We start from the raw sequence: 27401 nt of genomic DNA, 5'->3' as shown, positions 1-27401 counted from the left end.
TTATAGCCCTTATCATTTTGATTTATTAAAGTGACACGTAGAGCATATAACTTGAATTGGATTTAAGTTTTTACCTTACTTGTATGATGTGTTTTTTTAATCACTGCTGCTTTTCCTTAACAGCCGGTGTATTGACTTGTCCAGTGATCTTAGCTGAGAACTGCTGTTTTTAGAAGCTGACATGCCTTTGAGTCCTGACATGTGTGAAAAACCAGACCTGATACTGATGATGAAACATTTGTGCCATTTTCAGGGATTTTACACATCAACCAAGCAACCAAGTGTGAACCTGCACCATCTGGGTGGAAGCCAGTGCTCTTATACTGTAGTGCATAATGTGATATAAGCAGTGATGAATCCAGTGCACTCAGACCATGTGCTTCATGGGCCGAGAAATGAAGCATCCAAAGCAGTTTACTGCCTTGAATATCTTTGTCTAAGTGCTTCTGTCCCTCTGCACTTGTCTTACTCTTCAGGATGACCATCAATGCAGAGTGCCAGCTGCAGCTCCATAATTTCCCAATGGATGAACACTCCTGTCCTCTCGTCTTCTCTAGCTGTGAGTATTGGGATTAGCATGCACACAGACACGGAAAACACACATAAATATGCAGATACTCGTGCCTATACACCTCTAGGGCAAGACTTTGAAAGCAGGCGGGAAACGTCCTGGAGAAAAAATGGAAACCAAATAGAAAGTGCACTAAAGGCTAAGCGATAAAGTGCTATCAGTCAATCAAACTTTATTTGTATAGCATCTTTTGTGTAGGCTAGTGCAGTTCAAAGTGCCTTACAGATGACTGAAAATACGAAAACAGTAAAGAAACATATTAAGGACTTATTTAGGTATTAAAGTCACTGGAGCATTTGAGCATCATTCAGTGATGAGTGTCAGGGCTGGGTCTTTTTTTCCCTCCCAAACTATGAATTTGAGTTCATGTAACCAATTAATTTATTGGTAATCCCCCACACACAAAAACTAAGAAGTGAGAAAAGAGAAAGCAGCTTTTTGGATAATACACTTTGCATATTAATCATCAAGGAACTGACCTAACAGCCCATTGTTCATTCAGTGATGCTAGTTTCAGTCATTGTGTAAATGTACTGTTTATAAGGTTGGGGAGACCTGCAGTCAGCTGAGACCTAAGAGTCACTTGGATGAGTGAAACGTTTGTCCCACAGAAAACGCTACTTCCAGATGAACAAAATAAACTTTTTGGGAGAAAGCAACTACTTTCAGCTACCCCCTTATTCATGAGTGTCACCGCATATGGCTTCTTTACATTGTTAAATCCAGAATCTAATTTAAAATCATTACCCTCACATACAAGGTCTTAAGTAACGAGGCCCCACTTTATCATAAAGAGGTTTTTTCCTGTTAAAGAGGAGTTTTTCCTTCCCACTGTTGCTAAGTGTTTGCTCATAAGGGAGAAGTGTCCAACTCCAGGCCTCAAGGGCTGGTGACCTGCAAGCTTTCGATATGACCCTTGGTCAACACACCTGAATCAAATGATTAGTTCATTACCAGGCCTGGAGTTGGACACCCCTGTCATAAGGGATTGTTGGAGTTTTTTCTGTGTTATTGTAGAGCCTTTACCTTGCAATATAAAGGGCCTTGAGGCGACTGTATAAATAAAATTGAATTGATTCACAGTGGGTAGTTCCATGTGTTTGATTTGGCAGATCCCCTTACACAACCCTAAAGGGATTTATGTCTCTTTCCAGGATCAAACCAGCGATTTTTTGCTTGTTAGGTGAATGTGTAAACCACCACACTATGAAACCATGTACAACATTGCTTGAATGTGCAAAAAGTTTCCACAGTCAAATCATAGTGAAAGTCACCTTAGTTACTGAAGTCCAGGAGTTATAAAATACATAAATGGATTTAGAAGTCCTACATCCACACTTAAGCAAGTTACTTCAGCAAATGGATGGGTACACCCAAAGTATCTTTCTACTCAATTTTGAGCACTCAAAAAGCTCAAAGAGAGTCTCATTCACCCAGTCACACACATGCAGTGCTTTTATCTAAGCACTTTTATATCTAACTTTCACACTCAAATCAATGTATCAGCAATTCAGGTTTAAATATCTTATTCAAGGATACTTTCACACAAGGACAAGAAGCACTGGGGGTTGCTCCACCAACCTTTCCTTGCTACTACCACCTGAGCCACAGCTGCCCCAAACAAACAAAAGGTGTCAGGTTGTTAGACTGAATCTTATCTGGACCAAAAGAACAGCAGAGTAGATCCTGAGTGTCTGTATGTTGATTCAACAGGGATAATATTAAATTAAAGTTGACACCTAAGAACTTCATGCATTATTTGTATCTCCACCATAAATTGATGCAGGAAAAGTACAACGTGGATGATAGAATGTAGAACGTTAAAGTCCTGACCCTCAAAATATCCTTGTGTCTAACCCAACCAAGTAGTTTTTAATTACTAAGCTTAACATCAAGTGAAAGTAGAAGACAAACAAGAAAATTGTTAGAAAGTGTAAAATTGTTAGAAAGTGACAAAATACAGTGGTGTCTGCAAGATGCAAAGAGGATATCCTGCCTTGGAAACTGTTATCTCTCAGCAGTCGATATTACTGCATCTGGTGTGTCAGAGCGACGTTGCCAAAGAACACCTTGTGTGTAATGTGGAGACAAAAGACGCATCTGGCAAAAAAAAAAACAGCATTTTTTTTACCCATCACGATGAAACCTTGTTGGCCAGCCAGCTCAAATCTTGATGTGGTCCAGTGTTTGAAAGTGAGCTGTTGCTTCCACATTGTTAGAATACAAATAACAGTTGATTGCTGAATATTTAGTAGCAAGGAAATTACAATACTGGATTTGTTGGATAAATGGCATCCTATCACAATACCACGCTGGAAAACACCCATTCTTTAACAGATGTTTGTAGAAGTAGTTTGCATGCCTAGTGCTTTATTTTATACACCTGTGCAAGTGACTGGAACACCTGAATCCATTGATTTGGACATTGAGTGAATACTTTTTACAGTGTAGTGGAGGTTTTCATGAGATGATCATATTAGGGATATCGGTTTTCAGTGCTATCATATAAGGGAAAAAATGTCTGAAATGGATTATTGAGCTCAGGCTTGTACAAATCATATGTTCAAGGTTGCTTTTCAGGGTTTCAAAGCGTTTTACAACGTCATGAAAAAAATTATCATTGTTGGCAGCCACATGGCACTGGACCTGCTGTACGCCATTTAAAATCTGGAAATATACAACTGACCATAAGGAACCAGACAAAAGAAAAGAAAATGTGATAGTAGTATCCAGTGGTCCACAGTTGTGACATGTAAATCTAATTTTTATTTGTGTTTCTCTCACAATACCCCTCACAGACAAAAGCACCTCGTGTCCCTACCACCCTGCCCACCCGCCAAGCTGAAAAGCACTAAACACCTGAAAATGCAAATGCAAGGGAGGAGGTGCAGATTTTCTGGCACAATATCTCCATGCAGTCCCTTAGTAAACAAGGACAAACCCAGTTTTATTGTTTAGTGGCTGAAAAAGGGGGGCTGCTAATCCTCAGCAAATATCCTCTTTTTTAATTCAGTGGTCTGTTTGCAGTGAAGCCGCTCTGTTGCTCGAGTTACAGTCTTCCAGGGTTGCATTATTTCCAGAGTATGTTATTTTTAAAATAACACACACACACATATATATGTGTGTGCGTGTGTGCATATATATATATATATATATATATATATATATATATATATATAATATTTATTAGGGGTGCAACGATACTCGTATCAATATTGAACCGTTCGATACAGTGCTTTCGGTTCGGTACGCATATGTATAGAACAATACAAAATTTTTAATTTATTTTATCAACTTTCCTTCTGACGGTGCTGTCTGTGTTGAGCGCTCAGTGGATCTGCGCTCGACAGTGCAGCCTAGGCGGAGTAGTCGAACGCAGATTCACTGAGCGCAGGGCAAGCTAGCGAGACAGAAGTTAAGCTCTCCTTGCAACATGGCAAATTGAACCTCCCCCACCGTCATTCAGATCTGGCGTTTGGAACTATTTTGGTTTTCATGTGACGTATGACCCTGAAGGTAAGTGGACTAAAGTAAAACAGTATGTTGGATGTGCCAGCAATGCTCAATTACATTGGTGGGACCTAGTGTGTTAGCGCAGTTAGCTCGTTGGCCGTCCAGCCCCACATGCGGCGATCCGCGGTAGCTCGTTAACGGAGATTTGCCGTGTTGTGGCGTTAACGTCATGTTAACGCTGACAGCACTAGTGGGAACACAGCGAATATGACTGCACATTTACTCCGACATCATCCTAGTGCAAAGACAAGTGGAAGCAGACAAAAACAACAAGCAGGCATGCTACAAACTTTACCCGAGTCATTTAGACAGCCGTTAACACATGATTCTCCTTATGGGGACCTGATATGTTTAATATAGAATAGAATAGAATAGAATAGAATTCAACTTTATTGTCATTGCACATGCACAGGTACAGGGCAACGAAATGCAGTTTGCATCCATCCAGAAGTGCTTTAGTGATAGAGATATATTACAATATATATTAGCAATAATATAGATATGTAAGTATGTTACAGAAATGGGTCTATTATGGTATGTTATAATGTACACGTATGAAGTATGTTATGAATATTCTATAACTATAAGTATGTACAGGCTGTAGTGAGTACAAGCTATGAACAGGATATAAATATGAAATAAAAAAAAAAACTATACAGAAATCTGAGATATACAGTTATACAGAAATGTGAACTATGCAAGTTATAAACAGTTGTAGGATTAAAAATTATCGTATGATTATTTACACAGAACTATACAGTAGTGCAGTTAAGATAAGTGAGATATGTGGATAATTTCTACAGAGGTATATAAAGTGCTAGTGATTGTGAATGGTGGTTCAGTCCATGTTATTATTGTGTGTTTGAGGGTACGGTTGTCCATTGTGTGTGTGTGTAGGTGGTTGTGGGTGTGTGTATGTCCAGTCCATGAGTTTAACGTGGGTCAGATGTCAGGAGGCAGAGTTCAGGAGTCTGACAGCTGTGGGGAAGAAGCTGTTCCGGTACCTGGTGGTCTTAGTCCGGAGGCTCCTGTAGCGCCTCCTAGAGGGCAGGAGGGTGAAGAGTCTATGTGATGGGTGACTGGGGTCTTTGATGATTTTCCCAGCCCTTTTCAGACACCGCTTCCTGTATATGTCTTTTATGGCAGGAAGTGGTGCTCCGGCGATGCGCTGGGCAGTTTTCACGACCCTCTGCAACGCCTTCCGGTCCGAGGCAGAGCAGTTCCCATACCAGACTGTTATACAGTTGGTCAGGATGCTCTCGATGGTACAGCGATAGAAGTTCACCAGGATGTCTGAGGACAGGTGGTTTTTCCTCAGAGTCCTCAAGAAGAAGAGGCGCTGGTGAGCCTTCTTGACCAGCTTGGAGCAGTTGGTCGTCCAGATGAGATCCTCGGAGATGTGGACTCCCAGGAACTTGAAGCTGCTCACACGCTCCACAGCCGTCCCCTTAATGTGGATGGATGGATGTGGGTCAGCATTCCTCCTGTAGTCCACGATGAGCTCCTTGGTCTTCTCTGTGTTAAGCAGCAGGTTGTTTCTGTCGCACCACTCAGCCAGACGATCCACCTCCTCCCTGTAGGCGGCCTCATCGTTGTCACTGATGAGGCCAATCACCGTGGTGTCATCTGCAAACTTAATGATGGTGTTGGAACCATCAGCAGGTCTGCAGTCGTGGGTGAAGAGGGAGTAGAGGAAAGGGCTCATCACACAGCCTTGTGGTACACCGGTGTTCATTGTGATTGTAGATGAGCAGTGGTTATCCAGCCGGACATGTTGGGGGCGGTTGGTCAGGAAGTCCAGTAACCATTTGCAGATGAGGGAACTGATGCCCAGGTCTGTCAGTTTTCTGATGAGTTGTGAGGGGTGGATTGTATTGAATGCTGAACTGAAGTCTATAAACAGCATTCTGGCGTATGTGTTGTTGTTGTCCAGGTGTGAGAGGACAGAGTGCAGTGCGATGGAGACTGCATCCTCTGTGCTCCTGTTCTGGCGGTATGCAAATTGGTGGGGGTCCAGGGTGGGGGGGAGACAGGATTTGAAGTGTGCTAGGACCAGCTGCTCTAAGCACTTAGTGATGATGGGGGTGAGTGCTACTGGGCGGTAGTCATTGAGGCAAGATGGGTTGGAGTTTTTGGGTATCGGGACGATGGAGGTGGATTTGAAGCAGGCCGGTACCACAGCGTGGGCCAAGGACAGGTTGAATATGTCTGTGAGCACTCCTGCAAGCTCCCCAGAACACGCTCTGAGAACACGCCCGGGGATGCCATCAGGACCTGCAGCCTTGTGGACATTGATCCTGCTCAGCACCGCTCCTACATCGGTGGGGGAGAGAGTCAGAGGTTGGTGGTCTGGTGTCATGTCTGTTTTGGTTGTGGTTGTTGGATTCCCTCGCTCAAAACGAGCATAAAAGTTGTTGAGCTCGTTGAGGAAGGAGACATCAGAGGATGCGGGGGAGGGTTTGGTGGTCCTGTAGTCTGTAATGGTCTGGAGTCCTTGCCACATGCGTCGGGAGTTGGAGTTGGAGAAGTGTTCTTCTACCTTCTTTTTGTAGTGGTGTTTGGCTTTTTTGATGCCCTTCTTTAGATTAGCCCTAGCTGTACTGTAGGCGTGTGCATCTCCTGACCTAAAGGCAGTGTTGCGGGCCTTCAGGAGGAGACGAACATCCCGGTTCATCCAAGGCTTCTGGTTGGTGTACATGGTGATCCGTTTCTGGGTGGTGACACTGTCTGTGGTTTCGGAGATGTAATCCAGTACAGATGAGGCGTACTGGTCCAGGTCTGTGTGGGTGAACATATTCCAGTCTGTGTTTTTAAATCTGTCCTGGAGCACTGCGTCTGTCCCCTCTGGCCACATATGCTGCTGAGAATATAGCCCAGAAGAAGCGTATAGTATAGCTTTTATTTTGGAAAGAGCCATTTCTCTGTAATAAACTCTCTTTTCCAAAGATGAGTGATTCCTCAATCAGATACAGGGCAAAATCGCAAGCCCGACGTCCCAGGGCTAGTGATTTTTCCAGTCGGGCTACCAAAATCTATCTCTGCCCTGCCCGTCAGCCTATCGTAGGAAGGAAAAATATATGTCAATGCTTTTGAATTCTTTCGGAAATGTAGCTGGGTAATTATGTCATTGGCATCGGTGAGCCACTGTCAATATGTGACATATTAAAATTGTGTTTGAATTTGTGCTTGTTTTTTGCTTTCACTTTGCAATCCCGCAAACTGTATAGAGAGCGACAGCACTGATTGGTGAGTGATGATAATTTGCGCACCAATACCTCTGACATCTTCTTATCACTCCTTAGCTTACTATGCAAACATGACAAGTGAAATCTCCCGCAGCGTAAACATGTGAGAGGTTGATCGCGCAGAGAATCGCTGAGCATTATGTGAGTGCATGTGTAAAAGCAGCAGGATATATATTTTAGTTCTGCTGAGCCAAATAAGACAGGTCAGGGTGAAGAAGTGACAGCCAAAGAAAAGCTTACCACAAAACGGAAAAGTTATGACAAATCAGACTATAAGGCAAAAAGAAAGTGCAGCTTTAGTTAATCAGTGGGGCAGTGGAACAGCTCCCAGACTAGACCAGTACAGAATCAAAAACTACTCAGGATGTTGGAAGCAGTCAAGATGTGCAGGAGACCTTGAAGTGGATATTGACCAGAGCTCTACGTATTCCATATGGACAAAGTTATTCGCCCATTACAAAGTGGAAGCATTGTATTACTGCAAAGCAAACCACAAAGACACAGCCATGAAAGTAAAAGTTGCCAACACTCTGCTGACTTAGTAATTACAGAGTTCTGCCATCCTTTGGCATTAACATCAGCTCAAAAACATCATAGTTATGTAATTTTCTGGTACAATATCTCCATGCAGTCCATGCAGGTGTTTGTTATTTTGAATCACAAGTCATTATTTTGGAAGGAAACCTTTGAAACAAGATTTAGAATTAATTAGGTAAAAATACTAAATCTTTTTTTTTAATCACAGGAACACTTTTTCCACATTTTTGACTGTTCCTTTACATAGTCAGAAACTCCCCAAATATAAAAGAAAATCAAGTCAATAAAAGCAATGCAAGAAGCTTTTTTGCTGCCATGAAATTAGTCTCCCCTGCATCTCATTAGCAAGCCCATCATCGAAAAGATAAAAATCACATTTGATTATGTTTGACAGGTCATTCTGTTGGCCCAGAAATATTTCTGATTTATTTTACATAATAATCATTACCCAGTGCAGCTACAGATGGCAGTATTTGTCAGCGCCCATTATTAAACCTCCACCCAGCATTGAGTTCAGATAATCCAATTCCATTTTCAAACATATATAGAATTTGTTCACTGTGTGATGACACAGTACTGCACTTACTGAAAGAGCTATTGACTGTAAATTGGCTTCCATTATGTCTCTTCTCTTAGTGAAAGGTTTCACAGTAAATAGCCCTTTTTTCCAAGGTCCATGTGGTTGGACATTTATCCTCCATCAAAGAGAACATTAATGACATCTGTCAGCAACATCAGGCAAACCCATCTGAGTTGAATTTCAGGAAATTTGGTGAACAGGTAAACCTTGACTAAAGGAAGAACTTGTTAAATATTGATGCAGATGATTGATGACTCTGCCTGTAGCTACTACAGGCAGAGTCATCAGAAAATTGCACCAAGGCTAAGCAGCTGGTACCTTCAATGGGACTGATTTAAAGCCTTTAAATTCTTTCAGTTCAGTTATATTTACACTACCAGTCAAAAAATTGGACACGCCTTCTCTTTTATTGTTTTTTCTTTATTTTCACGACTATTGTAGATTCTCACTGAACCCATCAAAACTATGAATGAACACATGGAATTTTGTAGTACATAAAAAAGTGTGAAATAATTCAAAATAGGGTTTATATTTTAGATTCTTTAAAATAGCCGCCCTTTATTTCATTACTGCTTTGCACACTCTTGGCATTCTCTCGATGAGCTTCTTGAGATCGTTACCTGAAATGGTTTTCCAACAGTCTTGAAGGAATTCCCAGAGATGTGGAGCACTTGTTGGCCCTTTTGCCTTCACTCTGTGGTCCATCTCATCCCAAACCATCTCGATTAAGTTTAGGTCAGGTGACTGTGGAGGCCACGCGATCTGGTGCAGCACTCCATCACTCTCCGTCTTGGTCAAATTGTCATTACACAGCCTGGAGGTGTGTTTGGGGTCAGTGTCCTGTTGAAAAATAAATCATGGTCAAACTAACTGCAAACCAGATAGGATGGCATGTCGCTGCAGGATGCTGTGGTAATGTCCCCAACAGTGTCACCAGCAAAGCACCCCCACACCATCACACCTCCTCCACCATGCTTCACGGTGGGAACCATGCATGTAGAGACCATCCGTTCACCTTTTTTGTGTTTCAAAAAGACACGGCGAGTGGAAGACCAAAAATCTAAAATCTGGACTCATCAGACCAAAACACAGATTTCCACTGGTCTAATGTCCAATCCTCATGTTTCTTGGCCCAAACACTCTTCTGCTTGTTGCTTTTCCTTGGTTGTGATTTCTTAGCAGCTATTTGACCATAAAGGCCTGATTCGCGCAGTCTTCTCAAAACAGTTGATGTAGAGATGTGTCAGCAGCAGAGGTGACTCTTGGTCTTCCTTTCCTGGGGCGGTCCTCATGTGAGCCAGTTTTGTCACAATGCTTTATGGTTTTGGGGTCTGCACTTGAGGACACAGTCAAAGTTTTAGTAATTTTCAGAACTGACTGACTGACCTTCAGCTCTTAACCTCTTAAGCCCCAAGCCTACCTGATCTCCTGCCTTTTGCCCCCGTATCAGGGGGCGTTGGGGCTTAAGAGGTTAAAGTATTGATGGACTGTTGTTTCTCTATACTTAGCTGATTGGTTCTTGCCATAATATGGATTTTAAGAGTTGTCAAATAGGGCTGTCAGCTGTGTACCAACCTGACTTCTGCACAACACAACTGATGGTCCCAACCCCATTAAGACGGCAAGAAACTCCACAAATAAACCCTGACAAGACACACCTGTGAAGTGAAAACCATTTCAGGTGACTGCATCATGAAACTCAATGAGAGAAGGCCAAGGGTTTGCAGCCCTGTCAACAAAGCAAAGGGTGGCTACTTTGAGGAATCTAAAATACAAGACACATTCAGAATTATTTATCATTTTTTTTCTTTGCTACATAATTTCATATATTTGATGCCTTCAGTATGTAACTACAATATAGAAAGTAGTAAAAATAATGAAAAAACATGAAATGATAAAGTGTGCCCAAACCTTTGACTGGTAGTGTATAGAGGACCAATTTACAACAACAGTTAGGTGCTTAATATTGTAAGGTAAAGACAATAATACAACAATATAGAGAAACACTAACAATGAGACAACCCTCTATGACCAGGCAATTTGGCAAAGGTGGGAAGGAAAAACAGTTTTAATTTAGCCACTGAAGCTGAATTACCCCTGCACTAAGGGTCACCCAAACAAATTTAACATTGGCTTAAAGGGAGGGGGAATAGAATATGGTAAGATAAAGGTTATTTTGAACTATGAATCTCCTGTTCATTTCTTACAGTCTATCTGTGACTCACCTCTAGAATAAAAATATGTGGCTGGGAATTAGCACAAAAGGTTCCCTTTATAGAGCAACAGAAACTACATTTCTGTCATAGAATGGATTTAAAGAAATTCTTATTTTATATTTATTTATTTGAATGTCCCCTATTCTGGAGACAGCATCCATCTCTGCACATGTGTTTTTGATAACCTGTTTATCCATTTTGAGGCTCCCAAAAAGCCAATTTCCATCAGTCTTAACGGTGCAGTACAACTGAGCAGCAAGTGTTTCTCTCAGGTCGTCTCCTTCTGTTACGCATAGATGAGTTGCCAGCCTATAAGTGGCATATTCCACGGCAGATGGTCCACGATATGAAGCGCTGCTGTAGGGGAGCAGGAGGATAGACAGAGAGAGAGAGAGGGCCAGAGCCAGTCATTGAACACTAGAATGACATCTGAAAATGAAGCCACAATTGTCCTTCACTTTTCACCTCTGTCCAATCACGTGCAGCCTAGTGTGCAGTAACATCCAACTACATTTCTGTGTTACCACTCAAGGCACGCAGCAGCTGATGTGTTATAATACTGTCAAAGTCTAATGTTCAAGGCTTTTAAAATGTTCTCTCTTCATCATGAAGCAAATTAGAAACCTCCTCATTACGGCTGCAATCAGTTTCATATATTGAGATGGAACATAATATTCTTGATGGATGTGTTCATGGCCTCACTAATTTCACTTATTAATTCAGAGTATTTTTCGATAGCAGCTGTATTCCTGACAGGCATTATGCAAGCAACTCGACACCGTGAAAACATGTTTTGAATTAGTGGCTTCACCTTGTTTCAAAGATGCTTTTAAGCTGCTCTATCTTTCTTTGTTACTCTAGTCTCTTTATGATAGTGATTTCTGTTAAATGGCGATCTCAGTATAAAAGGTAGCAAACGATAACTAACAAGCCATCATTACAGGCACTTTACACTCATACAGCTCTCCACACCAGAGCTGTGCTTCAATCATTTTCTTTAAAAATACCTAGTGTGGTGCAACATATGAAGGATATTTACATTTCAAAAGCATGCATCATTAAATATGAGAAATGGAATATGTGTCACAAGATGCTGGCCATGAATAAGAGTCAGAAAAAACATGTTATATATTCAGTGTTTAAGTAACCTTACAAAGTCTGCGCTGTAAATTAAAATAAGACCTCCTGTGAGAGGCCACATAGTGCTTCAGGCTAAATGGTAATGCATTTTCTATAGCTGTGTTATCGCTGTAACATTTGACAATCAGCACTTCAGAGAAATGATGGGGATTTAATTAGTTTGCGGGCATTTGTCGTGAACCGACGTATGGCACAACTTTAACATATTTAAGAGGCCAGTCACTGAACTTACTACCATTTATTGCTATTGCCATTGACCGGCAGAGCCTGGTTCTGCCTGAGAGGTTCCTTCCTGCTAAAAGGGAGTTTTTTCCTTCCCACTGTCACTGTCACTGGTTTTTCTCTCCATTATTGTGGGGTTTACCTTACCTTTACAATAAGAAGAACGTTGAGATGATTGTTATTGTGAATTGAGGAGAACATGACTGTCTGTAATAATTTTATTTTTACAGACTTTGAGGGCATTTTTGAGGGCATTGTGTTGAAAAACACAAATGTCAGCTGCATAGTGGAAGAGAAAAAAAGAGTAAAGATTCAAATCATCCTGTGGACAATGATTGCATGCTTCACTTCTAAGAGAACCCTTTGATTCCATAAAATGTTGAACTTACATTGGCATGGCAGAAGGGTTGCGAATTCCTCTTGGCTCGAGTATTTCATCCACTAATTGTTCAGATATTTTGGTAAAAGACAAAAAGTGTCAAACTGACAGTGGTGTTACATATAAAGTCAAGAAACTTTCCAAATTCCAAAGCATTTATCCTCTGGGTTCCAGTTTTTTCGAGATATTTCAGTCCTGACAAGGGGTGTAGGACCTCCACTGACCAACAAACTGACATTGCCATCCCTAAAGCTGTGCTGCTAGTGTGTAACAATCAAGAAACATCAGTGTATCTCAGTGCTGTTGAAACAGACTAGTCATGCATTAAAAGATGCAATCAGCAGTCCTCACTCCATCATGCTCAAAAAAAAGAAAGCACAAGACCTCCATCATGGCTGCCACAGGGGTTTTTACAGTACTTGAAACCCCCACAAAGGTTCATGTTCAGTTGTGGCTGAGCATTCATGTCGCTCAGGTTTTGTGTTCTTGTTTTCATTTTGAAAAGCTCATCTAAAATGTCAAACCTTTGGGTGTCACTGTGAAGAACAAGGGATGCAATCCAGTGCTTAGAGTTTAAGCATATTCCCAAAGCAGCTGACGCTGGAAATGAACCTCGACTGACCTTCTGTACAATGTGCTTGCAGGCTCTTTCTTTTCTTTTCCTTCACTTTTTCAGTCAGCTAATCGTTACTAAGCACAGTAAACTCTTACTTTTGGACAGAAAGTCCTTTCTTCTTAAAATATCTTAGTCTATTTATATGTATATATGTGTATACTGAACTTCTTAATCCTTTAAGTGGTTGTGATTCAGGACCACGGGCTTGTTGAAAAAGAGGAATGATGTCTTCTATTAGCTTGCATTATATAAAAAAGCTAGAAGAAATCAAATTTAATTAACTGGCTTTGTTTAGAGGGATGTGGCAGAAGAAGGCCTTTCTTGTCTTCTTTGTTTGGAGAGTTGGAAGGGAGAATATTAGAACCAAGGCCAGAGACAGCTGTAATTTATAAGATTGTGAAAGAACATGTGGCTTCAGGGGGCTTTTAAAAGCATGAAGGCTCTTGTAGCTATGGAGATACACTGGCAACACAATGGTAATACTGTCTGCAGAAAAGATAACTGTAAAACACACACCAAGAGAAATATGATGGCAATAATATTTGCCAACTACATCCCTCTTGCGTCATGGTGATTGCTCCTCTTGGTTATAGATGGCTATCCTCTAAATTAGACCGTTTACATAATTAGTCTGGTTGCCAGTACAGGGCACGACAAGCCTTGCCACTTGCTCATTACTGCTGTCACTCATTCTTGCATGTCAAACTGGTTCAACTTGTCAATTGAGCTCAGCTTTTTTTCTTTTACTTACAAGGAGACACCAGTGTTGTTGATGTATTAGCTTTCAAGAAAATTCAATTCCCAATGTGCTTGCTAGTGCTTGTGTCTAATGTCTACCCCCGAGCAATACCCTGCATGTGAAACTGTGCCATTTTAAGGTTGAACATCTCCAGAATTAGTACAGAACATAGTTGCTCCAGCTTTAAAGCCTTTTGAGCAGGCCATTCTCCTTGTAAGCACTCCATGGAAAAAGCACTTTTACATGTCACTGAAGTGGAACAATGGGCTTGTAACAAAAGTATATATGGGAAACACATATCTGACAGCACGCTACATTAAAAGAAAAATCGATTTTTATTAAGAAAAAGTCAAGCCACTTCTATTATCTTTTTCTTTAAAAGTAGCCTAGAGGCTGTCTTTTTAAAATTACCCTTTAACATGTACCAGGTCCCCAGTTGCCTGTTTTGAGTTTTGAGAGAAACTAATAGATAGAAACAGTCAGTCAAAATCTAGTAAGATGTGTGGGTACATAAAAAATGGTGTCTGGGTCCAGATCCAGACTGCTGGCCACCTATTGGTGAGAGCATAGAACATAATTTATAATGGTCTCTAACAAAATAATGCCAAACTTCTTAATTATTTTAAACAACTCACAATATAAAACCTTTTTCTTTGGACAAGGTGTTTCCCTTAGATTATAAAATGTATTCACATAGAAAGTTTGCATTTTGGAAAACACTTCCCCAAAAAAACACTATCTGAGAGGCAGACTCACTTTAGCATTCTCTTGAACGACTAGTGTCCCCACAAATTCAAAACCTCCACATCAGTGCTGGTATAAGCAGTAGAATTTAAACAGGAAATAAAAAACCTTCTTTTTAAAGTTTTCTTCAGAAAGTCACGTTTTCAATAGTTTGAAAAAACAAACAAACTCTGAACCGCTAAACCTCTGAGCCACTGTGTGGATGTATCATTGAAATGATTGTAGAAACACAGCCGTACTGCCAACACCACAATAGGTGCGCGAACAGCTGTAACAAAACAAGAGGCGCAACAGTTGTAAGTTTTCTAATGTAACCAAATTTTCTTTTCTTATAACGTAACAGCACTGCTCTTTAGGCAACAGCAGCTTAACCCAAATATGCTCCAATAGCAAAGTTTGGCAGCAACTTATTTAATCAGAATCAATTACTCGGTATTATAATAACAACGGAATTTGTTTGGTACCCTAAAAAATACCGAGTTCGTGACTCAAAGCATGCGCTAACCTCATCATCTGCTAGGTTGCCTGTGACCCATCTAGAGTTAGGCTTGGGCTAGGTTCATTTCTACCCATAATATGTAATTTTTACCTATTTGGTATTCCCAAATGACCATCTTATAATGCCCAAATTGCATCTTAGAGAGATGATTTGATAGATGACTTCTATTTTCTGGAACTGTGTTGTTTAGCATGAGACTCAACAACACCCTAGCCCTACCAGTAAATCGTTTACTGGCCATCAGACAGTGTTGGGGAGTAACGGAATACATGTACCGCTGTTGTTCTGGGAATCCATCCTACCTGGCAAACCATCCTACCCGTTGTTTCTGCGCATGCGCACAACACGAAATTAAGTGGTGAACTGTCCTACCTTTGTGAATATTAGCTAGAAAAATACTCTGACAGGTTAAATTAACTGCCAAACCATCCTACCTTTGTGAATGTCACCTACAAGCATACTTAAACAGTTAAAATTAAGTGGCAAATCGTCCTACTTTTGTTAATATGAGCTAGAAGCATACTTTAACAGCTAAAATTAAGTAGCAAATTATCCTACCTTTCTTAATAAGAGCTAGAAACATACTCTGACGGGTAAGATTAAGTGCCAAACCATGCTATCTTTGTGAATGTTACCTACAAGCATACTTTAATGGGCAAAGTTAAGTGGCAAACCGTCATGCCTACTTAAATTGGTGCTGGAATTACTCTGTGACAGCAGAAATGTGCATAAACTACTTATAGTAGGACGTTTTGCCAAAGTTGGATGGTTTGTCAGAAGACCGTTACGTATTTAAAATACAAAATATGCGTAACTGTATTCCGTTACAGTTACCATTTAAAAAGGTGGTATTCAGAATGCAGTTACTTTGCTGAAATAAAGGGATTAAATGGTGGTTTTTTCCTGTTTCATATATTTGACTATGCCCTCTCTATTTTTGGTTTCCACACCCCAAACAAAATGCGCATTAAGAGGCTCTAATGCCTGTATCTCAATCTCGCAGCCCATGTCACCCCTACTTGTATGGCGTTATTTTTGTGCCACTATTCTGAGCGCACGTAAAAAAAAATTTAGTGCACGTAAAAAAAATTTGAGTGCACGTAAAAAAAGATTTGCAGGTGCATTTTGAGGAGAAATTTATTTTGAGCGAAGAAAAGCTAAATTTGAGTGAACAAAACCCATTGCTGCGTGCAAAAAATGTATTTTTGTATTATTCACAAAAATAACACCATATACTTGCGGCCGCATAATGACGACAAGAAATATTTTAAAAGATTATTCACAAAAATGATTTAATATGAAGACAATAGGCAGAGTGTTACAGGCATCGCCCTAAGAATGTAGCTTCATAGGCAGTGTAGTCCATGCTGCAGGGAGAATGGACTGCCATACCCGTTATGTGTCTGTGAGCGAGGGAGGGAGAAAAAGGAAAAGTACGAGTTGTCACCGAGCAGAAACGGGAGCTGGAAGCATGTAAATATAATAATAACCACTGCAGCCAAAAAGAGTGCCTGACGAGCCCAGTTGTAAGTAAGCTATTAAGACTCGACTGTACACTTTTTTTCGTGTTTTTCTCCGAAACAATAAGTTCCGTTGGAGCAGCCTTTCAACGCCTCTCTCTGTCTCTCGCTAGCAAAGTTGACCCAGACAACAAATTAAAGCTAGTTTTCAGCTACAAGCCCAACGCAGAACCCGACGTATTAGCCAGAGGTCCCTTTACTACGGTTTGGAGCCGCAGACCTGTTTTATATACGCGTGAAACAGTTTTCTATACGAGATCGCTGCAAAAAGTGCAGCCTTACCTAATGTCCACCCTACTGTTACTCATTTTATATTAAGATTTAAAAATCTAGTCAGTACTGGTATGGCAAGTAACCTTCAGTAAAAGTAATAATTCACATTCATGTAGTTGTAAAAAGCATAATAATATATAATAGGTAATCCAAAGTATTCCGAATACGTTACTAACGGAATATGTCTGTGAAGGTTCTCAGTCATCCAGGTCATTGTAGTCAAAGGAGCTTGCAAAGAAAAGCGTCTGGACTTCTTTAAGTTACTTGAAAATTCTGTAATCTGTAGTGGAATACATTTTAAAAGTAACCTTCCCAACACTGCCATCGGATGTATGTTGCTTTAAGAGGTTAAGATGAAAACTACAGTAAATAATTCAAGAGAATTTGTTCACTATGGTTGTACATAATAGATTTCAAGGAAACAAGTTGTTCAGTTGGTCTGCAGTCCACTCAACTACTAACAAAAACTGGCTGCATATAACATATATAATTTAGGCATACAATAAAAACTGCATTGTTGCAACAATCTTTTCTGTATTCTTTATTTTAACTTTTATTTCTACATTTCTCTCCCTTTCATATTCTTTCGTTTACACCAAATTCTCCATGTGGTTTCCAGACGGCTACCCACGAGATGAGATTGTGTACAAATGGAAGCGAAACTCAGTGGAGACATCTGATCAGAAATACTGGAGGCTTTACCAGTTTGACTTCATGGGGCTCAGAAACACTACGGATGTCCTCACGACTACGGCTGGTAAGTAAAGTGCTGAGAAAAGTTCAAGGAAAGGTTGAGAACTCTTCACTTGAGAACGTGCTGAACTATAGCGTTTCATTCATTTTTGACAAATAATGGTAAGAAACTAAAGAAAATAGGCAATAGTGGAGGTCACAGGGCAACTGGAGTCGGCAGGGGTTCACAGTTAAGCTGAAGAACTGTTCAGCCTCTCGTGCTGCTTCACTACCTTGGCGCCTCAAGCTTCGCACACGTTAAGATTAGCACCATGCCCATAAATGTAATCATATAACTACAAGCTCAAAGCTCATAAGTATTCCCCTCGGGTGTAAGGCCAAATAGGTTTTTCCACTGACATTAATCACCAAGATTAAACATTAAAAAGGAAGTTTAATTATTCACTTCTTTCCATCTCCCTTCCCATGCTGTTAGACCTTGTATACTTTGACAATTTAATGTAAGTTTAGGAAGGAAAAAAGTACTGTTGCCGCAACAGGTTCCTATAATTACATGCACATTTGGGACAAGCTCTTAATGTATATTCATTCTTCCACATGACCCTTGGAGATAAAAACTGATACTGACTGGCTTAAAAATCAGGCATAATGAACGAGGGATCTATCTCGAAGAACACTTCACACCAATTGTTAACCCCTTTTAACCTTGTTTATGAGTTGCATGTTCCCCGTGGTTTCAGCCATGCGCTCTTTTGTCTTCGGAGAGGCGTGCTCAGATCTGCATAATGTGACCTGATTCAGCTTTCTAAGAGCTGAACCTTCATTCATTAATATTCGAGGAAGTAGAGTATGATTAGGAGAGCGATAACAGGGAGTGGCATCAAATTAAGGTGGTAATTAGTTGTACTGCTTTATTTTTGTTTTACAGAATGTAGAAGCATTGTCCTTTTTTTTTGTAGTCGTTTTCTTTCCAGTGCTTAAATACAGCGTATAAACTGTATAAAAAGTAAGGAAGCGTATGTTTGGCCGGTTATTTCTTTGTTGGAACAATGCTTCTTGGCAATAAATCTTATATAGTTTGATAAGCATATTTATTTCCCATTAAATTTTGCCACATTTGTAGGAAAAAATACAATGCAGAGTTGAGTATGTGGGTTGTGCCCTTGAAAAACTAACCAAATTGTCTCTGTGAGTGCCAAACAGCTTATTGTGCAACTGATTCTTGTTTTGAACTTCGGGTGAAATCAGGTGTGTACCGACAAATAGCGGCATCTGTGAACATGGACCTTGCTATAGTGTTCAGTTGGTGTCTGCTCTAAACATACTACCCATGACTGATTTGGATAATTTGATTTGTTTATACCTTTTGGTTTTACTGTGAATGTGGAACAAATGCCAGCAACAACTGGAAATAATATTGCTAATATTGCTACCAGTGTAAAATTAGACTGGTCAGCATTTGGTGAAGATGATTTCTTAGCTTATTATAGTAATACCGATATACATCTGAACAACATTTCTTTTCCCAAAGAAGCTATTTTGTGCAAGGATGTCAACTGTAAGAATGCTGTGCATAAACATTTACTCTGCTCCATGTATGATGATATAGTGACTGCTCTGTATGAAAGTGGTACACTGCTTGATAAACAATATAAGCATAAGAGACCTAGCATCAGACCTGGCTGGAAAGAACATGTATCCATGTACCATGATGAAGCTCGCATAGCTTATAAATGTTGGGCCATGGCTGGAAGACCTAAACAAGGCCCAGAATTTGAACAGAAAAAATGTGCGAATGACAGATATAAGTACGCTCTTGGCTTTATAACTAAAAATGAGCAAATGCTGAGAGCAGATTCTTTGGCCAGGAAAATGCTGTGTAATAATATGACAGATTTTTGGAAAGAGGTGAAAGCTCTTAATAACTGTAAACCATCTCTACCATCAACTGTTGAAGGTGTTTCTAGGGCAGATAACATTGCAGCATTATGGAGACAGCATTACAGTGCGTTGTTTAACTGTATTTAAAGTGAACCATATAAGGACAATTTTGACATGAGTAATGACACAATAAGTGTAAGGACATAAGAAGTATATGAAGCCATTCATAGGTTATCTGATAATAAAGCTTCTGGTTTGGATCACATCACTGCAGAACATTTAATACATGCTTGTTTAAGGCTAGCTCCTCTTCTAGCACTCTGTTTCACTGGGTTTATGATTCATGGCATATTACCAGACCAGGGCCGTTTAAAGGTTTAAAGGGGCGGGTGTTCAAAGTTAAAAAGGGGCACATTGAACCAGGCTGAATAACAACAACACACATTCATCAAGAATCTAATATGGGAAGGGCAGGGCTGTGTTGATTAAAAAGTCCATAGGAGAGATGGTAGCTGATTAAACAAGTGTCATGAGATAATAACAAAATGCAAAGATTGGTGACAGCGCTTGGAACCATAAGGCAACAAAAAAACTGTGAGAAATAATTTAGGCTCTGCCTGTGAATCACTCTTTGCTTCTCTTCTTCCTTCCATCCCATCTTTTCATATATCACTCTCCACGTGCTGTCTATCTGAGAACAAGGCACAACTTGCTATTGCAATAAACTATAATCTAATTATCCACACCTAACACTTAATCTATAATAAAATAATGACAGAAAAATGTTATAGCCCTGCCTTTAGTAGCCTCACACAGCTCCTACTGTTTCCTCCTCATGTCCTTACCAGGCATGTCTGGACAATGTTATATCATGAGTAATATATATTTTTTTAATCCATCTAAATAAAACACACACATGCACACACACACAGTGACATTTTAGACCTTCTTCAGAATACTGTATATACTATGGGCATCATGGTGCTGATCCAGAATCCTTACATTATTATTTATTACTAGAGCTACAATAATAAAGCAATGAGGAGGGGGAAGTAATAAATATGAATTAATGTCATTATGATGATTCCATTTGTTTCACTATCCACTCTGTGCAGGGGCAAAGCTTTTTTAAACTGTAGAGATAAAATCATTTTACTGCTGTAAAAACCAAATTTTGTCTTATTTAAAATATAAATCTAATATAATCTGCTTCTTAATGTATGTTCTTTAAAATACAGCGTGTGTTTTTTGATATATTATAATTATAATAATGCATAATTATGTGGACATGCATATTAGATCGTTTTTTAGTGAAATATAATCCCTCCAGAAAGGCAGGAAAAGCCCGCAAACTTACTTTAAAACTAAATATGTTCTAAATACTTTAAAACTAAATATGTTCCCTAAAACGATGACAGAGCTACAGACCCATGACAGCCTTACCCAGGTAGCCAGCAGCTATGACCAGCACTACTTGTGCAGTTAATAAAAGGACAGGTAATGTTTGTCACGCTGTTGCACACACAGCACGCTCGTTTGTTTCAGTTCGTCAGTTGCAACAAGACAGCTTACCAACGTGTCCGTAATAAGCTAATACTCCTGTGTGCTATACACTACAGTGTACGCTGTACACCTACTTACTGGTTTTGTCGCATCAGTCTTTGTCTCTGAGTTAATTTGTGTTTCTCCTACAGCTCCGGACCGCTAAAAATGCGCGTGCTCTTTGTGAGCTCGTTCCCGGCTCGTAGCGCATTCTGCCGTCAAGGGCGATCATTGGTTAAATGTGATCATGTGACTGATGCAAGCCAGATCCTTTTATTTAGCAAAACTGTGATTAATAGTTAAATATTATTGTTGAGGGGCACAGACAGGACTCCGCACGCACACACACATAAAAAAAAAATATATATATTTTTTTAAAAAGTTGCCTCAACAAAAGGGCACTTTGGGCACCCATCAGGAAAGGGGCGGGTGCTCAAGCCCCTCTAGCCCCCCCCTCTGCACGTGCCTGTACCAGACTCAATGCTGTGTATTTTACTGGTACCAGTTATGAAGGACAAAGCTGCAAAAGTGAGCTGTTTGGATAATTATAGGCCGATTGCACCAGCCAGTATTTTATCTAAGGTGTTAGAAAGAATTTTGTTTGACAGAGTTAGTGTGTTCATCTCTTCTCTAGGGATGGGTATCATTTAGGTTTTATCCGATACCAGTACCAAACCTGTACTTTTGAAACGGTGCCGGTGCTTAAACGGTGCTTGAACCGGTGCTTAAAGAATGGAGAACACAAAAGTGGTCCAAAAACCTCTCATGTTTAGCTGTTTTTTTTGTAAAAAGATAACAATGTTAGCCTTTTCTGCAGCTATAGGGCATATATGGTATCACTCTTGGATGGAAGCAGTGCTTAATCATTTGGGGAAAAAAACACCACCTTTGTCCAAAAACCTTTTATGTTTAACTGTTTCCCACTTTTTCTTTGGTCATTTTAGCTTTTTTGGTCAGGGTGAAGGGAGTATCTGCCATCAAACAAGAAGACAGCTGCATGTAACTACGACAGTGTTTGCTAGTTCACCTTACGTGCATTAATGTAATAACGTGGTTAGCCTACTCAACGTAAATTACACACGAACAACATTAAGCTACTCACACAAGGAAGAACGGCTGCTGCTGCCATCATCATCCGTCATCATTTCTGCTACACTGGCAGGGCTAGGGGCCAGGACTGTACTCTTCGGGTTTTTGGGGTATGTTGCTAACTCCGGGTCGATAACAGGCACCACACCCGCAGTAGATGTACTTGATGTGAGGTCTCGCAGCAAGCTATCAAATACGGTGCATTTCTTGGCTTTTTAAAAAAACGCTATGCGTCGCCAGGTGTTTCATCAGATTTGAGGTGTTACCTCCTTTGCACAGTATCACCTTAAAGCACTTGTTGCAGGCTGCTGAGTTTGCATCTTTTGCTGTGAAGTACAGCCAGATTTTGATCGCTTTGCCTTGGGCAATTTTAATCTGTAGCTCTGCTCTAAAAGAACGTACGTACCTGGGCCCGCCTACTACACTTGCAAAGGTAAAATGATTGGCTGGAATCCAAAGTGTATGACATCTCAGGTAAAAAAAAAGCACCAAAATAAAGCACCGAAATGTGCGCTGCTTTTCGGTCTGGTTACTACCGTTTATGTCAGAACCGGATACCGGTACCCATCCCTACTCTTCTCTGGATAATCAGTTTGGCTTCAAACCAAAGCACGGCACTGACATGTGCATATATGCACTCAAGGAAACAGTCAGTTTGTATAGGGCTAAAAATTCATCTGTCCTTATGTGTTTCATTGATGCCTCTAAGGCTTTTGATGGAGTGAACCACAGAAAACTTTTTGTTAAACTGAAGAGACGGGGAGTTCCTCAATACATCGTGAGGATTCTCTCTTACTGGTACGCTCATCAGAACATGCAGGTTAAATGGAGAAGCAGTATTTCTGCCCCCTTTGGTGTCAGCAATGGTGTTAGACAGGGTGGGATTTTGTCTCCAATTTTATTTAATCTATATGTTGATGATTTGTCCATACAGCTGAGAGCCTGTAACACTGGGTGTATATTAGGTAAAACATTGATAAATCATCTTATGTATGCAGATGACTTGGTTGTTTTTAGTCCAAGCAGTGCTGGGTTACAGGATCTTCTCAATGTCTGTACTGAATATGGTGTGCAATATGACATGAAGTACAATGCTGTTAAAAGTGCTGTTTTGATATGTAGAACCAAGCAGGATAAACAGCTACATTTCCCTTTGTTTAAACTGGCCCAAAAAACTCTTGAAGTTCATAAAAAGGTGAAATACCTCCGTCACTTTATTACTGAGCAAATGAATGATGATGATGACATATACAGACAACGGTGTAAGCTCTATGTGCAGGCAAATACTATTGCACGCAAATTCAGCTTTTGTCGACTTCCAGTTAAATTGGCTTTGTTTAAAGCGTATTGCACACCGCTATATACTGCCCCCTTGTGGTCATCCTACAAACAATGTAGCATTCTCTAAAATTGAAGCATTCAAGCATGCATCTATCTATCTATCTATCTATCTATCTATCTATCTATCTTAAGGTTTATACCTTGTGGTATTTTGATTGATTACCCACTGTGAATACTGATGAAATCCCCTGTTTATATAAAAGAAAAAAAATAGCGTTTCATCTTTGTGTTTCTGATCACAATACAAAATAAAAAATCAAAGTGACTGATGAACACTCTCATTCCAAAAGTGACGGCCTTATAAATTATACGTTTTCCTGGACTCCTGCTGTATCGTCAAAACACATCCAAGCTAATTTTCTGCCGAGCTGCTCAAAAGCAATGGCAAACCTACACATCTACCTCATGCTGTTCGAGAAAATTAGCCATTTTCTCATTTATTACCTCGTTTCTTTTTCCTGTTTCACTTTGCTGGAGCGCTGTCTCCACACACATGATGATTAGATCCCCAGCTAAAAATACCATTAATTTACATCATGACAAACCTCGAAAATGCTGCGTTTCGCTTCTTCTTATCCTTCTTTTCCTCTCCCTCTGTCTCCCTCTTTGTGCTTTACCCTTCATCCCTCATAAACACAAGGGTATGGGGCTGTTTTAATGAGGACGGAGTGGACAGATCCCTGGCCACAGCGCCACTGGGGACACCCCGCTGCAAATGCACCATCGTTATCAATTCAGCAGTGTCCTCTTCAAAAGGCCCCGATGTGGAATCCCAAACACTTCAGCTTTTTATTTAACCATCCCATTTCAAATTCTCCAAAAGCATTTATGATGCCCTTTTATGCAGAAAAATTTCAAAGATCTTTTACAAAGACTTCTTCTTCTGTTGAGAGAAAGGTGAAAATCCCAAGCCCTCACTCTCCTCCTCACAATTTGCATTTTCCATATGATGTTCCTTCTCATACTCATTCAGTATTGGCCATTAACCCGGACATGACCACTACCAGCAGGCAAACAGACATTACAAAATTTAATTGTGCGGTCTCTGATCCTTTCCCTTCCCTTGAACAGTGATTGCCCACTCGTAGCTTAACAATCGTAGCTATGTACAGCAGATGAGTCGATTTAGTTGAAGCAGAAGGAGTGACGTTTATTAAAGCAATAACACAAGAGCAAAACTGTAACAAATGGATTAAAGCTTAACACTCCAATTTAAGGTGCTGTTGTTAACAGGTTTACATTAGTCTGTGGGCTTACAGGTTATGCTGAAAATAGTATTTTCATGACTGACACATTCATTTTTTAGGATTTTACTACTGTGTGAAAGCTGGACCTGGATCGTATCAACTTAACAGCTCTGCTCCGGTCTTAAGTGGATTTGGGAAGGTTTACACTCTACCAAACGCAGCCTAAGAAGCTTTTCTCCAAGCACATCAATCTGGTGTGTTACATTTTCTATTATCTTTATAGTTACTCAGTACATCTACAAACCTATGATGTCCACCTTTTATGTACGGTCTATAGTTTAGATAAGATGACCTTTAGTAGTCCCACTCGTGGGAAATTTGTTTAAAAAAATTGCTAAAAGTTTAGTTACAAAAAATTCCGAGTACATAAAGAGGAGATAAGAAAAAAGCTCAGAATGAGCGGAGCTGCTGTAACAGGCTGCCACACACGGGGGGCGCCGGAACATTTGTCTTATCTTTTACAGATAAGATTTGACTTTTTAGATTTATCTTTTACAGGTTTCCTTGAGCTAAACAAACAATGTTTAGAGCTAACGTTAGCTCGCTTAGTTTGATAACTACAGTTACTAATATCTGTGAATAAAAATGATGGTTTCTACCATTAAAACCCGTGTGGTTTCATTTTAGCTCTTCTTCTAAATCAGACAATCAGACAATTAAATCAGACAATTTACTGCACACATGTTAAAATTAAATATTATAGTTCAGTCTTGGAACTTTTCAGAGAACATTTTCATTATCGTTATGCAGCCTGAGGATCAGAGAGCCCATAGGTCAGGATAAACCTGGCTGGGGAAACCTTCAGTTCACTCATTAAGACCTACTCAAGGTCCCTTAATCCCCCCAAAACAATACTGCTGAGAGGTCAGAGAAGCTTATTTCTGTGTTTGAGTGAGTAAGTGATTTAGCTACGGACTTATCTCCAGGCAGTTAAAAACCAGACCAGGCCACTCATCACTAGCCAAGCGATGCTACTGACTAACCAAAACCATACAAATCACTTGGCTGTTCAAATAACTAGAGTTGGTCTCTAATTTACCATCACTGGCACGTCGCTGGTGTTGACATATATGCAGGCTTCTCCAAAAGTGAGTCCTCCGTCCTCCTGCAGGAGAGCCAACAAATTAAAGAATGAGTAAAAAAAGTAACATTTAGAGGTGTTTTCTTTACAAAATGAACAAATTACATCAGCAGAATCTAATCCCAACAATTAGTTTGTTACCAATCCTTAGGCAGTGGTTCAGCTATCGAAAAATAACTTAAAGCATCCCAAATGTTTCTTAAACTAGCATTTTACATGGCAAACACCAGAAAATAGTTCATTGTGAGCGGGTGGATAGCCCAATGAGTAGTTTCAAAGCAGCCCTTCAATAAATTATTAATAGTTTTTGCACTGTGATGGCATAGTTTACTCAAATTATATTTACAAAAGTGTAGAAAACTTTTAAAACTTAGGACAGGAAGACTCTGATACATGTTGAAAGCAGGGGCAAGCTGACTTGTGCTGAGCTCATTAATAAAACAGCTTTCCCATGAATTTTCCTTGCAGCTTCCCAAACGGAAAGCAGTATGGCATGCAGAGTCTGTAGACAACTGTAGGACAGCCCTCTCAGGCTAATAATTATTCTGCAGAAGAGTATAAACAGAGGGGTTATTACTGTCCAAGCAAAATGTAAACACAGGGTTTGCTTGTTACGATACACATTTAGAGCCCAAAAGTCACCATGCTGCACCTGGTGGCCATCCATCTGGGAAGGTACAATGCTCCAGCCTCCACATATTCATTCATATTATAGTATGCATTACTATTACATAAGGTAGATGGCATTATGGTATTTGCAACAATAACTTGTGGAGTGTAAATACGGAGAACAATTCAAGCTACAATAAACAGTTGTTTTATTTACTCCTGTTGTTCCACTTCTAATAGGCCTTTAATCTGCTTTAGTAGTACAACATATATCATCCCAGACATTAATGGGAACATTAAGTATAATGAAATAGTTTTATAAGGTGAAATGGAAGAAAAACCAAGTAGTTTTATGTTGGACTGACTGTGCTGTGATTAAGATTGTCGCTGCAGAGAAAATGAATCAGATTCCCTTTATTACACAATCTGATTGCAAGAATCCCTTTTTAATATGGCATTTTTATATTGACAGCCAGCGGGGCTTGGCAGAATCCAAAAACGGAGGTACATGGAGTTATACTCATAAAAAACTAATTACCGTTGTTTTCGGGTCATAAGCCGCTACTTTTTTCCCACACTGTGAACACTGTGGCTTATACTGACGTGCGGCTAATGCATATTTTGTTTCATGCGGGCAAAAAAATTTTGCCTGGTAACAGTAGACCAATCGAAATGATAAGTAGTGTATATATACGGTATATATCTTTATCGGTTGTTAAGAGACGTTGTAATGTTGTTTGTGCACTGTTCTGTAAAAAAAAACATAAGCAACGTAATTTGTGTGTTACCGATACGTACGTATACTTAAAGGTAGCCGTGTTACAGGCGCTGTTCGAGGAAAAAAAGCATTTGCAGTATGTATTTTTGTATGTTACCATAACATTTATGTTACCTTACGGATTAAATTAAACGTTAAAAATCCTCACGTGTAGTATTTCTCTGTAAATATCTCATATTACAGGTGAAACGCATACGGCTTAAAATACGGTGCGGCCTGTACAAGTACAAAATTGGTTTTCTTTCTACAATTAGAGCATGCGGCTTTTAATCAGGTGTGCTCTGTAGTCCGGGATTTACGGTAGATACACTGCACATTTTGTCTCTATTATCTTCAACTCTTGTCA

General features: G+C 40.0%; 1 protein-coding gene and 1 pseudogene across 4 annotated transcripts in view; both read left to right on the top strand.

Moving 5' to 3' along the window:
- LOC146492035 (gamma-aminobutyric acid receptor subunit gamma-3-like) overlaps positions 1-27401 on the top strand; it is a 174225-nt gene that overhangs the window by 102766 nt on the left and 44058 nt on the right. For all 3 annotated transcript variants that reach the window (XM_085152663.1, XM_085152665.1, XM_085152664.1), the window contains exons 6-7: positions 477-559; positions 17414-17551. In XM_085152663.1, the coding sequence (XP_085008789.1) occupies positions 477-559; positions 17414-17551 (221 nt within the window). The remainder of the gene's footprint in view (positions 1-476; positions 560-17413; positions 17552-27401) is intronic.
- LOC146492036 (uncharacterized) lies at positions 17556-22522 on the top strand (annotated as a pseudogene). Its single transcript, XR_014872558.1, has 2 exons — positions 17556-19846; positions 19933-22522. The product of XR_014872558.1 is annotated as an uncharacterized LOC146492036 (transcript).

This window comes from Neolamprologus multifasciatus, chromosome 23 (assembly GCF_963576455.1).
Source record: "Neolamprologus multifasciatus chromosome 23, fNeoMul1.2, whole genome shotgun sequence".
Classification (NCBI taxonomy): Eukaryota; Metazoa; Chordata; class Actinopteri; order Cichliformes; family Cichlidae; genus Neolamprologus; species Neolamprologus multifasciatus.
Note: the sequence above shows the minus strand (reverse complement) of the source record. Positions and strands in the feature narration are given on the sequence as shown.